This window comes from Chenopodium album, chromosome 27 (assembly GCF_948465745.1).
Source record: "Chenopodium album chromosome 27, dcCheAlbu1.1, whole genome shotgun sequence".
Classification (NCBI taxonomy): Eukaryota; Viridiplantae; Streptophyta; class Magnoliopsida; order Caryophyllales; family Amaranthaceae; genus Chenopodium; species Chenopodium album.
The window spans coordinates 3,684,133-3,702,506 of NC_137860.1; the positions used below are offsets into that span (position 1 = coordinate 3,684,133).

General features: G+C 31.9%; 1 protein-coding gene and 1 pseudogene across 2 annotated transcripts; both read left to right on the forward strand.

Moving 5' to 3' along the window:
• Window positions 1-6,624: 6,624 nt before the first annotated feature.
• Window positions 6,625-10,357, forward strand: LOC145621509 (serpin-ZX-like). The gene is made up of 2 exons (XM_081676241.1): window positions 6,625-7,017; window positions 9,374-10,357. Exons 1-2 carry the CDS (start codon window positions 6,625-6,627, stop codon window positions 10,151-10,153), a joined length of 1,173 nt encoding a protein of 390 aa, XP_081532367.1. The 3' UTR covers window positions 10,154-10,357.
• Window positions 10,358-14,501: 4,144 nt separating this feature from the next.
• Window positions 14,502-16,398, forward strand: LOC145621050 (serpin-ZX-like; annotated as a pseudogene). Its single transcript, XR_014108345.1, has 2 exons — window positions 14,502-15,034; window positions 15,377-16,398. The product of XR_014108345.1 is annotated as a serpin-ZX-like (transcript).
• The last annotated feature ends 1,976 nt before the right edge of the window (window positions 16,399-18,374 follow it).

Consider the following 18,374-nt stretch of genomic DNA (forward strand, 5'->3'; position numbering starts at 1 on the left):
AGGTTCTAAACTCATCCGATTTTGACAAAAAAGTAGTGTTTTCCATGTGAAAACAACGTTTTAAGAAATACTCACTACCTTTGGTAGTGAGCACCACCCTCTAGTGGCCAAATTCAGCCTCTAAATATGATTTTCGGGCAGTTTTTGGTTTTTAACGAAGTTTTTTTTAAATTTTATCCTTGAGTTTAAAGGGTAAGAGATAATTTAATTTTTCTATGGATAATTTAAGTATAAAGATGTATTTTGATGAAGTTTTGAAGTGGTTTTTGATTAGTTTAAAATGCTGGAATTTTACTTAAAGTAGTATAATTGTGATTTTAATAAAAGGGTGTGATTACCTATTAAAAAGGAGTTTAATTAGGAGTTTTTAAATAATTTTCAGATTATTTTAAATGGTTTAAAGTGAGTTTAAGTTGCTGGAAATTGTGTATACAAGGGTAATTAATTTAGTATTATTGTCCCTTTATGTAGGAGACTTGATTCGGGAATTGTTGTAGTGTTTTCGGCCACTTTAAGGGCTTTATTGAGGTACGTTCGCGTACTTAGCATATTTTGATGATGTAGAATCATGCTAGGGCTGGTTTCAATCAATTACAAGTAGTATCATGCTAAGGTTTATGTATGGAATTGTGAATTATTGGTGTTGGAAATTGAATTGTGAAGCATGAATTATTTGTGATGGTTTATGGATTGGAAAATTATATTTTGGCATGATTATATGGACTACACTTTTATTTATGGCAAGTTAGAATGCATGATTAATTAAACTACATGTTTAATTATGTTTGGAATATTGAAAAGGAATTTAATTATGGTTCATATAATTTTTATTGATGCTTTAAGCATGAGGAAAGAGCTATATAAGTGTCTATGTACACGAGGAATAAATTGTATGTTGGTGCCTTTGTGCACTTAAGGTGTTTTTTAATACCGAGGGATAGGATTTTTGGCGCTTTATGCGTTTAAGGTGTCTTTGACACTGAGATAGAATTTAAAAGAGTTCAACATTAAATATTATGTGGTCACTAAATACTCAAGAATTAAATTGGTATGTTTGTTGATTGAATAATTATTGATGATTGAATTGTTATGCTTTGAGAGTCATCACCAAGTCTAATAATATGTAAATAACGTAAAGTGAAAGAGATTACGCACCAAAACTCTTGGAACGTATATACCTTGAGTATGAACATATGAGGGGAGTTATGTGACTTTATATTTGATCATAACTTCTAATGGAGTACAGGACGCTGTACATTCCTTTTTATTATTATTATGCACTGGAATTCCGCCACCTATGTGTGGCACAGGTTTGTCGCTGGCACGGTTAGCTCCCGTGTCAGTTAACCTCAATTTATTTGGGGGAGGTATAGTTGGAAACCCGTTCGATGCGTAATCAACGCTAAATGAATTATTTAGTGTCTAGTATAAGTATCTTGTTGATTGTTGTGAATGCTTGTAAACAGGTGCATTGAGGTAAGTGTGTGTTGATAGGTAAAAGCATGTTAGTGTGTTTATTTACGCTTATGTTCTCAGCTTTGCTGATTGTGTGTGTGTGTGTGTTTGTGTGTTTGTCCATGTCTTTATCTTGGCCTTATGATGACCCATTTTTGATGGAGAGTAGTAGGGACAAGTGGAGATAATCTTTTCAGGTGTTGAAGCATATTCATGACGGGGCATGAGTGAAGAGCGAATCATGCTAGTTTCTATTAGTTGAGATGTGGTTTATTGCTTTCAAATATTATATTAGGTTATGCTTATGAGACTAACGCAAAGGTTTTCGTATTTTAATTGGTTTTGATAAGGGCCTACAATGGTTCCAATTTGTAGGTTGATCTTATTTGACTTCGTTTGACTTTGGTTTTAACTTTACTTTCGTTTGGTTGACTTTTAAGTTGACTCGTTTTGAATGGTTTTGAGTTAAGTCTTCCGCTGTGTGTCTTTGATAATTGCCTGAGCCGTTCTCACGGTGGCGGTAATGTCTTAGATATTCCTAAATCGTAATTTAAAGGGTAAAATAGGTATTTTTAAAGGAAAGGAATTTCTAGGGTGCTACACATATTTATAGAACAAAAACTTTTGCATTTTGTGTTTATTTTTTTGATTTTGATACTCTATTTTTGTGAAAAAAAGTCACTTTTGTGAAAAAAAAGGGTCACTTTTATGAAAAAAGGGTAACTTTTGTGAAAATATAGGTCACTTTTGTGAAAATATGGGTCACTTTTGTAAGAAAAAAGGTCATTTTTCGCAAAATGTTCGATGTACAATAAAATTATTGTAAACCAAGGGCACGCAAAAGTTTTGAAGTTTTTTTTTACCAAAATAATTTTATTTTGGAAAATTTAATTAACAAGAATAATCCAACCTTTCATCAGTTCTCCCAAAATAATCCAACCTTTCAATTAACCTAGAATAATCCCACCTTTACTACTTATTCCCCATAGCAATCCTATTTTACATGTGACCTAAACAACTCGTAATTTTTTATTTTTCCTTTTTAGTTTTGTTATTATTTTTATTCAATTAACAGAAAAATTGTTTTTTAAAAAAAAAACCTTCTTTCTCCTTCCTCCCCTTCCTGTTTCATCCTCCTTCTTCAACAGTTCAACTCACCATTACCACTTCACCTCACCATGATTCACAACCACCACCACTAAGCTCCACCCTCACGACATCAATCCACCGTCACCTAAACCCCTACACCACCCCACCACGAATTGAACTACTACCCACCCACTCACTTCTCCACTACGAACCACCAGTCCACCACCAATACGAACATCCATGGCCGCCATTAACCCCGCCACCACCTTCTCCTTTTCTCTTTCTTGACAAACCCACCACCACAAAACCCAAACTCCACCCTCACAATCCGATTATTTGATTGAAGGTTAAGGGTTTTCTGGTGGATGTGGATAGATTTCAACGGTGGGTGAGGAGAGGCAATTGCCGTCGGAGCTGCTGCCGGAATGGCTGATTACCATCGCCGCCAGCACCACGAAGGTTGTAGGGTGGTGTTTTTTCTGTCTAGGTAGAGGAAGTAGGGTGTGGTAGATGGCAAGATGGTGGTTAATGACGGTCATAAAAGTGGCAGTGGTGGCTGGGCTTAATGGTGGCCATGAAAGGGGAGGAGAGAGATTGGAGCAGAAAGGGATAAGGGAGAAGAAGTAGGAATTTTATTAATTTTTATTTTTATTTTAAGTATTAAAATTAAAAGATTAACTAAAAAAATAAAATTTTAACCAATAAGAGAGTGCCACGTGGCTTGGCAACCGGTCATAAGAGGTGTGGTGACCTGCTGGGGGTGGTATGGGAGAATAAGTAGTAAAGCTGGGATTATTCAGGGTTAATTGAAAGGTTGGATTATTTTGGGAGAAACGATGAAAGGTTGGATTATTCTTCTTAAATTTTCCTTTTATTTTTGTAAATATAATATAGTATGAATGAATTCGAGCTTCTTACGAGCTTTCAAGTCGAGTAATGATCAATTCGACTTGTTAACATTTTGAGTCAATTTTGAGTTCGAATCGAGCTCACTCGAGTCGAGTTTTGACCGAGTCGAACTCTAGTGATTCGCGAGTTGTCTAATCTCATAAGCACCCCTCACTACAAGAAAAGGGCCGTTTTGCGACGGAAATAATTCGTCGCAAACTGGCAAAATTCCGTCGCAAAGTGACTTTGCGACGGATTTCCGTCACAGGCATGGCGTCGCTCGAACTTTCGTAGCAAACAGTCCTTTTGTGACGGAATATCCGTCGCAAAACGAATTGCGACGGATTTTGCGACGGAAAGGTAGTTGTAGCTGAAAACAACATTTGCGACGAAAATTCCGTAGCAAGAGGAGTCATTTTGCGACGGAATATTCCGTCACAAATTTTGCGACGGAATGTAATTCCGTCGCAAAATCAAGTTTTTTGCGACGGATTATTTTCCGTCGCATGTGTGCGACGGAAAATAATCCGTCGCAAAATACTCCATTTTGCGACGGAAATTCCGTCGCAAAGTTATTGTAATTTTAATTTTTTTTTTTTTTGTATTTTGTTTTTTTTTCCTGGAACCTGTATTCCTGCAATCCTGTTTAATTTTTTTGTATTTTGTTTTGTTTTCCTGGAACCTGTATTCATGCAATCTTGTTTAATAAAATACGTGCATTTAAAATAATTTCAGTCAAAAAGTCCACGCCCTAACATAATTCAAATATATACAACACGTAGCCGTAACTACCAAGTACGGTACATGATATAATTTTTTAAACTACAATGTCATCCATATACAAAAATCGAAAAATGACACCTAACTAAACACAAGCTGGCTGTCCTTGGCCTGCACCACCACCACCACCACCACCCGGGTCGTTCCTGGGGTCTCGAATCTGAGGCTGAATCGTAGAACAAGTGAAAGGAGTGGTCAATCCTGTAAATCTACTGGCTAACTCCTCTAAGAACTCCTTGTTCTTCCTCTCGATTTCAGCCATCTGTTCTGCCACTCGAGCCTCCACTCGAGCATCGAGCTGTTCCGCCACACGGCTATCGATCTGGCTCTCAATTGCTTCCACCCTCTCATTCAACTCCTTGTGGAAGTTTTCCTGCATTTGAGTTATGACCGACGGTACGTATTGGCTGGAAGAACCCGATCCTCGTCCCCTAGATGTGCCGTAGTACAAGTCAGCACCAACACCAAGACCTCTAACACGACCCTTCTTATTACGACCACCAGCCGCCTCAAAGAAAATTTCATTTTCAGACAGTTGGGAACCCTGGGTTCTTGATTCCTCCTGTCTGTGTTGGTACGCCTCCTGTAACAAACAAAGGATATACAATGCAGAAATAAAAATAAAGAATGAGAACCAATAGTTTGAGGCTTGATATAGTTCATAAGTGGCAATATAGGTTCACTAGGTCCTAAAACTAGGAAAATTGGGTGAAAATGGGGCGTTTTTGGTTCTAACTTGTCTATTTCTCACATTTGTTATCTAATGAACCTATTTTTGACCTTAATACACCTAACTAACATAGTTACTTGAGTTTGAGGCTTGAAATTGTTTATAAGTGGCAATATAGGTTCACTAGGTCCTAAAACTAGAAAAAATGGGCGAAAATGGGGCGTTTTTGGTTCTAACTTGCCTATTTCTCACATTTGTTATCAAATGAGCTTATTTTTGACCATAATACACCTAAATAACATAGTTACTTGAGTTCGAGGCTTGAAATAGTTCATAAGTGGCAATATAGGAAACAAGTGGCTTGAAAATGGGCGAAAACTAGTTATTACCTACATGAGGTTTTAGATGACATATATCCAGGGGTCCTTATCACTCCAACCTAACCCATCCTTGGACATCTTATCTCACTAGTGAATGTATGCCTAGTGATGAAACACATATAATTAACACACAATTACCCACATTCAAATAAACATACATACACTAACATGTATTTTTAAATTAACATATATTTTAAACTAATCTAACATATATTTTAAACTAATCTAACATATATTTTAAACTAAACTAACATACATTATAAACTAACTAACATATATTTTAAACTAAAATAACATACATTATAAACTAATCTAACATGTATTTTAAACTAAACTAACATACATTAAACTAATTCTAACATTGCAATATATCTTAAAAATTAAACTAATTCTAACATTGCAATATAAATTAAACTACACTACACTAAACACAAGTAATTAAATAATAAAATTTAGTTACAAATTAAATTAAAAAACATAATTAGAAAAAGTTAGGGTTTACATTAAAATTAAATTGAAAACAAAAACAAAGGGGGATAGTGGAATACTCACCGGGATTTGAGGGTGTTGTGGCGGAAATCCGGCTGCCGGAAGGAGGGTGGTGTGGTGGCTGCACACCGCCGGCGAACGGAGGGGCGTGAGTGGGCTTGAACGGAGGGGGTGGCGTGGGTGGGCGTGAGTGCGCGTGAGTGGGAGTGAACGGAAGGGGTGGGCGTTAGTAGGTGTGAGTGGCCGGATTCCGGTCGTTCCGGTGGCGACAGCGGCGGTGAAGTGGCCGGATTTTCTTTCTCTCTCTACGCTTTCCTCTATCTCTCTCTACGCTTTCCTCTTTCTGTTCTTCGTTTTCTTTTTCTCTCTCCTTCAGCGAAACTTCAGTTTTTTTTAAAAAAATTTAAAAACTTTTTGCGACGGAATTTCCGTCGCAGAATCCGTCGCAAAATGTTTTTTTTTTATTTTTTTTTTAATATTGTTTTGCGACGATTATTTCCGTCGCAAACAAACTTTTGCGAGGGAATAAATTCCGTCGCAAACTTTGCGACGGAAATTCCGTCGCAAAAGTTTGTTTCCGTCGCAAAGTTGCGACGGAATTTATTCCCTCGCAAATTAACCCTTTTTGCGACGGAATTGTAGTCCGTTGCAAGGTTTCCATGTGAAATACCATGCTGGCTATTGGGCTATTATTAAGCGAAGTGAAATACCAGCGTGGCTAGCCAACCATGTCGTGTGAAATTAATGCAGGCGAAATACCAGCGAAGGGCCATGATGTAAGATCGTGAGACTACTTAAAAAAAAAAAAAAAAAAAAAAAGATCGTGATACTAACCCATACCCATTGGCAGTCTCTTCCATACCAAAGGGATCAATGGATCTTGAGCAATCAATCTCCGACCTAACAGACGTCACATCGATTCTCACCGGAAGCGTGTTGTCGTCCAATGAGGCCAAGAACAAAAACACGGTCATGTCACCTATCTCACTCCAAGTCGTACTGAGTTTGATCGCTGCTGGTTCGTCCGGCTCAACTCGTGACCAACTCCTCTCATTTCTCAAGTTAGATTCCTCCGATCATCTCAACAAGCTTTGTTCGGAGCTCGTTTCACTCGTCTTCGCCGATGGCAGCGCCATTGGTGGGCCCAAGCTGAGCTGTGCTAATGGTGTTTGGGTGGATCAAACACTTCCTCTTAAGCCTACATTCAAACAAGTTGCTGATCATCTGTATAAAGCTGATTCTAATCAAGTTGATTTTGTCAACAAAGTACGTCTTTCTTTCCTTTTACTTAATGTTTAATGTACTTATCAATTGGATCGCTAAAGCTTTGAATTGGATACGTCTGTCTTCTTCTTACCGTATGGATTTTTCGAGTTTATCTCTATTTTTCTAATCTCTACGATTTCCGTTGACTTTTTATTATTCCGGAGAGAGTGTTCATGGTGTTCTGGGAATATGATAAAGATTATCGTGGTTTCCGAAAATTCATTCACCCCAATTCATTGACCGACTTCCTAAGTTCAATTATTGACTTGAAATTATAAAAATATTATATCCGTTACATATTATTTACAACAATTTGAGATAAAGTAGGGAGGGAAAATGTAAAATAATATGTAACGGAGGAAATATATAGGCCTTGTTTGGTAAGTGACTTTTAGCTGACTTTTTTTGTTTTTATTGGTCAAACACCCATAATACATGTTTGATAAATATCTTTTCAACTAGCTAGCTTTTCTGCCAAAAACAAAAATCTAGTCTTTTTGGTTTTGGCTTTTCATTAAACAAATTACTTTTTTTTTTTTTTTTTTTTTATCCTTGATTAATAATTAGTAATTAGTTCTTAGTAGTTAATAATTAATACTCCATCCGTCTCTTTATTAATGTCCACTTTCTCTTTATTACGGAGTATGTGAGCAAGAAATGATAGAAAGTGGACATTAATAAAGAGACGGGGGGAGTATTTAATATTTAATAATTAATAGTTAATAGTTTATAATTAATAATTAATAGTTAATAATTGATAGTTAATAATTAATAATTAATAATTAATAATTAATAATTAATAGTTTATAATTAATAATGAATAATGAATAATTAATAGTTAATAATTGATAATTAATAGTTAATAATTAATGATTAAAAATAATTAGTAGTTAATAGTACTTAATAATTAATAGTTGCAGAAGTATGTAATTAGTAATTATTAGTACTTAATAATTAATAGTTAGTATTTTTATTAGTAGTTAATAATTAAAAATTAGTAATTAGTAATTAATAATACTAATAATAAATGAATAAGAACACATAATAATGTCTTTTAAGGTCATTTTGCATAGTTACAGCCAATAGGTAAGTTGTTTTACCAAACATATTTACATATAACAAATGGTCAAACAGCCAATACTAACAGTCAGCCAAACAAGCCAAGTTAAACAGCCAGCAGCCAATAGCCAACAACCAATTGCCAAACAAGGCCATAGTCATGCGGGATTGCGGGAATCTACTACACCTTATGAATATTTTTAACAATTACTTAGGCGTTTTTCACTTTAGTTTAGTAAAAATAATTTTGTCTGAGTTAAAATTAATAACTTTGAAGAAAAATTATAATATAGAATCAGTAAACATAATTTTGGTTGAGTTAAAATTAACAACTTTAAAGAAAAATTATAATAGAGAATCAGTAAAAAATAATTTTAATTCAGTAAAAATAATTTTAATTCAATATAATTTAGTAAATATAAACAAGAATTATAATAGATAATTATGAAAATAATTTAGTTCAGTAAAAATAATTTTAGTTCTGTAAAAATAATTTAAGATCAGAAATTATAATTTCAATAATTCAACAAAAATAGGATCAAGCGAGCATGACCTTTGTATAGATATCATAATGATTGAATTTATGTGGTGGTAAGCGTGATATAATAATAAACTAAAAAAGAATAAAGGAACTACATGAGAATAAGCTAATCTCTCCTTTACTACTTAGATCTTGATATGATTATATATCATGATGTACCATGTTACAAAAAAAAAAAAGGTATGATATTTATACTAGCTATTTCGAGGCAAAGACTCTATTCACTTCACCTTTAAAAAATTATATTAAGTAAAAATAATTTCAGTTCAGTAAAATAAGTTTAGTTCAGCAAAAATAATTTCAGTTAGTAAAAAAATAAGTTCAGTTCAGTAAAAATAATTTCAGTTCAGTAAAAATTATCAAGTTCAAATAAGAAATATAAGGCCTTGTTCACTTCACCTTAAAAAAAATATTCAGTAAAAATAATTTCAGTTAGATAAAATTTATTTCAGTTCAGTTAAAATAATTTTAGTTCAGCAAAAATAATTTTAGTTCAGTAAAAATAATTTTAGTTCAGTAAAAATCAGTAAACATAAAGAAGAAATATAATAGAAAGTCATAAAAATATTTTCGGTTCAACAAAAATAATTTCAGTTCAGTAAAACTAATTTCAGTTCAGTAAAAATAATATATGTTAAGCAAAAATAATTTCAGTTGAACAAAAATAAGGTGAAGTGAACGAGACCTAACTACTTTTTTGTTAGAAACCTAATTTAATGTGCACACTGGTTACATCTATATATTCAATCATTGTAGGCAATTGAAGTGGTTGCAGATGTGAATTCCTGGGCTGAGAAGCAAACTAGTGGCCTTATTAAAGAGTTGTTGTCTCCTGATTCCATTGATAACCATACCAGACTTATCTTGGCAAACGCAATTTACTTTAAGGGTGCATGGTATAAGAAATTTAATGCATTACTAACAAAGGAAGATGACTTTTACCTTATTAATGGTAGCTCAGTTAAGGTGCCTTTCATGACTACTAAAAAGAAGCAATATATCACAGCTTTCGACGGTTTTAAAGTCCTATACCTACCTTATAAACATGGAGAAGATGAGCGTCGATTTTCCATGTATTTCTTCCTTCCAGATGCAAAAGATGGGCTTCCAGCCTTGGTACATAAAGTAAGCTCTCAACCTGGTTTCCTAAATGAACACCTTTCATTCAGAAAAGTTAATGTGGGTGATTTTAAGATTCCCAAGTTCAAGATTTCGTTTGGATTTGAAGCTTCTAATATTCTCAAGGGCTTAGGACTAGAGCTGCCCTTTATGGAGGGTGGCCTCACCGAATTGACAGACTCGCTTCAAGCTCAAAAATTATATGTTTCGAGTATTAACCAGAAATCTTTTATTGAAATCAATGAGGAAGGTACTGAAGCTGCTGCTGCTACTGCTGGTAAAGTGAGACTAGTGTGCTTAAGAATATATGAAACATTGGACTTTGTGGCTGATCATCCATTCATGTTTCTTATTAGAGAAAACATAAGTGGAGCTGTGCTATTCTCTGGACATGTTGTGAATCCTCTTCAGAGTTAAAAGTTTGAGTTTGAGTTTTAATATAAGTGTGAATCAATAATAATCCCAAATATTTTTAAACCTTTCGCTACACGTGTACCCGCAACGACAATTAGCTTTTCGCAACGACTTGAGTCAAGTCATTGCAACAAATGGTTTTTTTTTTTTTTTTTTTTTTTTTTTAAGGAATAAATGGTTTTTCTTGTAGTGATGTCTATGCTACAAGCATATACCAATAACATTTAATTTCATGCTTTTTTTTTATTAGTATATTTGGCAGCAATACTTTAATTATGTATTTATTTCAATCGCGTCCAGACAATTACATAACAATATTTGTATTATATTGTGCGTGCATGACCATTATCAAAACCTAATTGACTCATATGTAAACCACTATATTTGTTTGTATGTTTGTAATTGCTGTTAATGATTCTGTTGGAGTTAGTAATGCTATCATATCGGAAAGGTTTTGTTCATACTGAATCGGGTTGGTTTGTCCGACCGAGCACGTGAGAGTAACTCCTTGGTTGAAAATTCATTATCGTACAACTATCCGCTACATGGTCGTGTACAGGGCCGTCTTAATTTAATCATTTTGGGGCCCTGTTATAAACTTAGAAATTGGGCCCTAATCAATTTTTTTTAACGAAATTATCATATAACAACATTTTAAAACGAAGCCAAAAAAACACAAAGTACTTTATTTAAATTGTAAATAATATGGTTAATAACAAAATACAATCTTAATTATTAAAAGATCAAACTATTTAAACAGAGCTATTCTTCTAGCATTTTTTGAAGCAAATTCATCAATCATATCTTCATATTCCACCTTCTCCAAAAGATCATTTTCAATTGCTATCAACGCTAATCCGATCCATTAAGCCTTTCTTGTAACATGGTTGACAGCAAGTAAGATTTCAACAGCTTCAATTTTGAAAAACTTCACTAGTAGAAAATACTAAGGCCCTGTTTGGCAATTGGCTGTTGGCTGTTGGCTGTCGGCTGTTTTAATTGGCTGGTTTGACTGGCTGTTTAGATTGGCTTTTGAGTTGGCTGTTTGACTAGAGTTGTAGTGTTTGGTAAATTGGCTGTTGGGTGCTAGCTGTTGTTAAACTATATTAACACTAATGAACTAATATAGTACTTTAATATTAATTTAAATAATAAATTATTGGTAATTATAATTGTAAATTAATTATTAATTATTTACAATAAGGTTACAATAATTTAATAATAATTAATTATAATTTAAATTAATTAATTATTGGTTAGAAATTACTAATAATTTTATATTACTCCATTTTAATACTAATTATTAAAACTAATTATTCAATTATATTAATTATTAAATAGTAATTATTAAAAACTAATTATAAAATACTAATAATTTATGTTTCAAAAAAATATTAATTATTAATTATTAATTATTAATTATTAATTACTAATTATTAATTACTAATTATTAATTATTAATTATTAATTATTAATTACTAATTGTTAATTATTAATTATTAATTAGTAATTATTAATTACTAATTACTTATTACTAATTACTAATTACTAATTATTAATTATTAATTACTAATTACTAATTATTAATTATTAATTATTAATTACTATTATTAATTAATTATTAATTACTATTATTAATTAATTAATTATTAATTATTAATTGTTATTTATGAATTTATTAATTATCAATTATTAATTATCAATTATTAATTATTAATTATTAATTATTAATTATTAATTATTAATTATTAATTATTAATTATTAATTATTAATTATTAATTATTAATTATTAATTATTAATTATTAATTATTAATTATTAATTATTAATTATTAATTATTAATTATTAATTATTAATTATTAATTATTAATTATTAATTATTAATTATTAATTATTAATTATTAATTATTAATTATTAATTATTAATTATTAATTATTAATTATTAATTATTAATTATTAATTATTAATTATTAATTATTAATTATTAATTATTAATTATTAATTATTAATTATTAATTATTAATTATTAATTATTAATTATTAATTATTAATTATTAATTATTAATTATTAATTATTAATTATTAATTATTAATTATTAATTATTAATTATTAATTATTAATTATTAATTATTAATTATTAATTATTAATTATTAATTATTAATTATTAATTATTAATTATTAATTATTAATTATTAATTATTAATTATTAATTATTAATTATTAATTATTAATTATTAATTATTAATTATTAATTATTAATTATTAATTATTAATTATTAATTATTAATTGTTAATTATTAATTATTAATTATTAATTGTTAATTATTAATTGTTAATTATTAATTGTTAATTATTAATTATTAATTATTAATTAATTATTATTAATCAAAAGTTAATTATGTCAACAAGCCAAAAGCCATAAGCCAAAAGCTGCTCCAACTAGCTTTTGGCTTTTGGCTTAAAAGCCAGCTTTTCAGCTAGTTAAAAAAGCCACTAACCAAACATGTTTTTTGGCTGTTTGACTAACTTGAAGAAGCCAAAAGCCAGCTAAAAAGCTGGTTTCCAAACACCCCCTAAATGGCAAGCAGTTCAAACCCCCTGATGGCAAGCGGTTTTGAACCGCATGTTCTTAGGGGGCACTGACGCACTGCCACCACCGCCACCGGCCCACCACCGCAACCATCACAACCGACGCCACCAGCCTTTGACCGCCTACCTTGAAATCAACTTCAGATTTACTTCTTCTCGACGTAGAAAACAATTTCACCCAAATAAAACACAATCAAAACCAAAATCAACAAAAATCTTCAACAAATCAACTAATATAAACAAAATCGAAGTCAATCAAACACAGATTAAAAAACAAAAAAAAAACCCCTCACCCCCAGGCCACCACGACCTGAACCTCACCACAAAAAAAAAAAAAAAAAAAAAAAAAAAAAAAAAAAAAAAAAAACTACCAAAAATTACTTAAAAAAAATAAAAAATAAAAAAAAGGAACATACCTTGAATTCCACCAAAACCTTGAAATTGGCTTGAAATTTGGGTTTTAATGGTCAAATTCGACCACGAAAACTCTAGATCTAGAGTTTAATGGTCTAATTTGACATGAAAAACCATGAAAACCGAAGTTCGTGAGACCGAGAACGAAGCTCGTCGACGTTGTTGTTGTTGCGGGCGGTTGGGTGGGCTGATGGGTGTTGCGGGCTGTTGGGAGGGCTATTCGGTGGTTTTTCTCGGTGGTTGTTGTGGTGAAACGAGATAGAGAATGGAGGGGAGAGGAGATCGAGATGAGAAAGAAATGAAGGAGATCGAGAGGTGAAGAGAATGGAGGGGAGAGGAAAGAGAAGAAGAGAAAGCGTGAGGAGGAAGAGAGGAGAGAGAAATGAGCGTGAGAAATAAGAGACGAGATAGAAGAAAAAGAGGCCTGAGGAGGAAAAGAGGAGAGAGAATCGCGCTTTAGGGTTTTTAAGCAAATGGCAAGCGGTTCAATGTCCAAACCGCTTGCCATTTACATTTTGGCAAGCGGTTCACTCAAATTCCGCTTGCCATTTGCTTATTTTAGTTTTTTTTTTTTATTTTTTTAAAGGTGTTATTAGAAGCGGAATTCAATAACCTCTTGCCATTTGGGGCTTCCCATTTAGTTTTTTCTACTAGTGCTTCTTTCTACCAAAGCAACTGTAACTGAAAAACTTCAATTTTGCTATACGGATTTTTTTTATTTTTAATTTTTAGTACGGGTTGTATTGTAATAAGGTATTTAGAAAGGAAAAAAAAAAGTACCATTAAAAAGATATTTACAATGACTTACATTATACAAAAAATAAATTAATTACTTTACTTTATGTTTCTTTCTGATGTGCTATGTTTGAATCCTCCGTCTTAAAAGTTTTTTTTTTTCCTTCATCTATTACTAATTAATTGTGCCATCATATTCAATTTAGGGTTCGAAGCTAGATTCGAAGCAGAATTAATGTACTGCTCAATTGGTTGGCTTGGATCCCTAGCTACTACATTACTGGTATTTGCATAATTGTTTGGAATGCTTATTAGGTGCTCAAGACTTTGATTAGTTTTTTTTTAAAAAATATTATTATTATTATTTTATTATAATTATTTTGTGTATAACAGTATACCACCTCTGTTTCTTATTATTTTAGAGTATAGCAATAAAAGTGGTCAACGTTGATAAAAATAAAAGTCAAGTATCCCTTTTATTTTAGGACGGAGGTAGTAACTTTCTTTACTAGAGGATTACAAATGGAACAAACAAAAAGGAAAGATAATTTTTAAAAAATAGAGGACTAAAATTACATATACAGTAGATGTTTTGGAACTCATTGAAGGTGTGTTGCACGTTGAACTCTTTCATTAAAGCAAAATCCTCCTATAAAGTTACTCAATCAGACCAAATCTCATCTCATCCAAATTATCAAAAGTAAGCTTACTACTTCTTGTTGTTTATCCATAACTAAGTGTTCTTAGCAATGGACCTTCAACAATCATTCACCAACCTAGCAGACGTCTCACTGACTCTCACCAGCCGTGTCTCGTCAATCGAGGCAAATAAGAACAAGAACTTGGTCATCTCACCACTCTCACTTCATGTCATACTTAGTGTGATCGCAGCCGGATCATCCGGCTCAACTCGTGACCAACTGCTCACGTTTCTTAAGGCTAACTCCTCGGACGAACTTAACAAACTATGTGCAGAGCTTGTATCACTCGTCTTAGCTGATGGCAGCGCCGTTGGTGGGCCTACGTTGAGCTATGCCAATGGAGTTTGGGTTGATCAAACACTTCCTCTTAACCCCTCTTTCAAACAACTACTTGATCATGTTTACAAAGCGGCTTCTAATCAAGTGGATTTTTGCAACAAAGTATGTTACTTCTACCACTTTACATACCAAACTTTTGTTTTATTTTATTTTTTTTGTTTGTTAAAAAATTGATTTTTGTGCTTAATTTTGATAAAGAATATTATTCAAATATCTATATAAATTGTTATTGTGAACTTTTTTTTACAAAAATGGACCCATATGATGAGAAAGAGGTATTGAGAAATCGAATCATATGCTTGGAAGATGTACTGATTTTTACTACAAGTTTATTTTTTACAATTTAGCTACAAGTTTATTTTTTACACGATTAAGTTTGAATAACAAAATGATCATTTTTGACAGCAACCTAACCATATGATGTCTATACATATATGTATGTAGGCCGACGAAGTGGTCATAGATGTGAATTCATGGGCAAAGAGCAAGACTAATGGCCTTATAACCGATTTGTTGGCTCCTGACTCCATTGATAACAACACAAAGCTCATCTTTGCAAACGCGATTTACTTCAAGGGAGCATGGAAGAAGAAGTTTAATGCATCCGAAACAGAGGAAGATGATTTTTATCTTTTCAATGGCAACTCGATTAAGGTTCCTTTTATGACAAACGAGCACAATCAGTTCATCAAAACTTTCATTGGTTTTAAAGTTCTTCGTCTTCCTTATAAACAAGGAAAAAATAAACGCCAATTTTCTATGTATCTCCCTTCCAGATGCGAAAGATGGGCTTCCCACCTTGATGCAACAACTAAGCTCACAACCTGGTTTTCTACATGAGCACCTTCCATTATTAGTTAATAAAGTTCGAGTTGCTGAATTTAAGATTCCTAAATTCAAGTTTTCATTTGCATTTGAAGCTTCAAATGTTTTAAGGGGTTTAGGCGTTGAACTGCCCTTTAAGGCGGGTGGACTTACTGAGATGACAGACTCATCATCATCGGCCTTAGCTCGAAAACTTTATGTTTCAAACATTTTTCAGAAATCCTTTATTGAGATCAACGAGAAAGGGACTAAATCTGCTGCTGCTTCTACAGCCTCTAAACGGCTGGAGTGTGACAGAATTACCAGGTTAAAATTCATAGCTAACCATCCATTCATGTTCCTTATAAGTGATGATATGACCAGAGCTGTGTTATTTACCGGACAAGTTACGAATCCTCTTGAGAGTTAAAAAGTTCGAGTTTGAATAATTTTAGACTATATGTATCTAGTACCAATGATGTGATTTGTGAGCGTGTAATAGTTAATTTTTATGCTTTCGTTTGAAGTTTGTTTGGTGCCACACTTTGGCAAGTTATCCATCTATTGCTATCATGATTCATGAATAGTTATATATACTGTGTATGAGATATTGTGTGTAGTATAATGTACCAAGTATGTGCTATAACAAAGTTGCTATATTATCAATTTCACAGTGATTCTTAAAGCACAAACACACCAACCCATTACTACCCGTACTTAAACAACATACTTAAAAAATGTGTTTGGTTTTGTTCGAAAATGAACAATTTTCTTTTATTTGATACCTAAAGGTATAACAACTTTCCCGGTACTCGTTGGACTTTTAAACCCTTATCGAATCATAACTTATTTTAAAGTTATGCTAACCAAACACCGCATTTACAAAATACATTTACTCAGCTCCGTAAGCTCTTTATTTAATTGGCTTTGCAACTATGCAAGTCTGAATTATTAAAGGGACCTTCTCTTAGCTTCAAGCATCGCCACTACTTTTCATCTGAGCAAACTTTTTTATGTACGAAGCAAAATATATGGTCCTAAGATAAAATACAAAAAGCATTCAAAGTGATTTTTCTGAACACTTTCATAAAACAAAAGTAAAGTCATTTACTCACAGTATCCAAAAGCCAAAACAAACAGTAATTCTGACTATTTATAATGCAATTCACACTTCTTTAACACGGGAAAAAGAAATACAGAAGGCCTGTGTTAAACTTCGTAGCTAACTATCCATTCACGTTCCTTATAAGAGATGACATAACCGGAGCTGCGCTATTCGCTGGACAAGTTACTTCCTAGTCAACAATCTGTTCACTTAATAAAAAATTTAAGGAAAATTTGTGAGCAAGGTCCTTTTAAGTAGACCTTTTTGTGACAAAGGCCCTTTTATAAAAAATTGTGGCACAAAAGGTCCTTATATCATGTTTGGGTTGTGAGGAGGGTCCTTTAACCAGGCCATTTTTTGACGTTAATTACTATGAATTCATTGTGATCAATAATAATATATTTTTGATTTTGAGATGAATTTGTTGAAAATTATTGTTTAATATCTATTGAATTTGTTTAAACTAATCTGATCGATTTCAATTCGTAATTCATAATGATTAATTTAATTGATATTTTTTATTGTTCTTATTAATTTGATTGATTAATTTAGTAAAAAAATTCAAACATTGCATATTTTGAATATTTAGTAAAAAAAATTGAGCGTTTGTAAATTTTGAACATTTAGTAAAAAAAATCCGAACTGAACATTAAAAATTTGAACATTTAGTAAAATTATCTGAACAATCGCAATGTACCACGCCTATACTTTTGAACATTTAGTAAAAAATCTAAATGAGCAAATTTTGAACATTTAGTAAAAAAAAAAATTTGAGCTGTGCATCGAAAGTTTTTAACATTTAGTAAAAATATTTCAACAATCGCAATGTACCACGCCTATACTTTTGAACATTTAGTAAAAAAAATTTAAACGATTGCAAATTTTGAATATTTAGTAAAAAATCTGAAGATCGCAAATTATGAACATTGAGTAAAAAATTTGAACATTCGGAATGTACCATACCTTACTTTTAAATATTTAGTATAAAAATATGAACAATTGCAAATTTTGAACATTAGTAAAAAATTCGAACATCACAAATTTTGAACATTTAATAAAAATATATGAACAATGGCGATGTACAACTGCACGCCTTGAAATTAATCGGATTAGATTCAACAATTCATCTTAATCTATCACTACATGTATAATAGTTTGTCGAGTCTCTTAAAATTTCAATGAAAATAAACAAATTACTACTCTTCACTCAAATTACTACTCTTAAATTTAATTGTATTTGTAAAAAAAAAAACTTAAGAATTTTGCATAAATTCATGTACATTATACGAAATTTAAACGAATTTTAAGTATTGTAGTGAATTTAATTTACCTTTCTTCATCTTTTTCTTGTTTTTCTTCCATGACGATTCGTGAATTTAAAGAGGAGTGAGAAGTTGTTCAGCAATTATTGAAAGAGAAAATATTCAAAATGAATGTGTAGAGGAGTGAGAAGTTGTTGGAGTAAAGTTTTGAAAGAATAAAAATTCATGTGTTTGGGCCGCCTAAAATGAGGTTTGTAGTTAGTGGGCCGCG

Coding starts and splice junctions, on each gene's coding strand:
- LOC145621509 (XM_081676241.1), top strand. CDS start 6,625: ATGGATCTTGAGCAATCAATCTCCGACCTAACAGACGTCACATCGATT. Junction 7,018..9,373: donor AAGTTGATTTTGTCAACAAA/GTACGTCTTTCT, acceptor CAATCATTGTAG/GCAATTGAAGTGGTTGCAGA.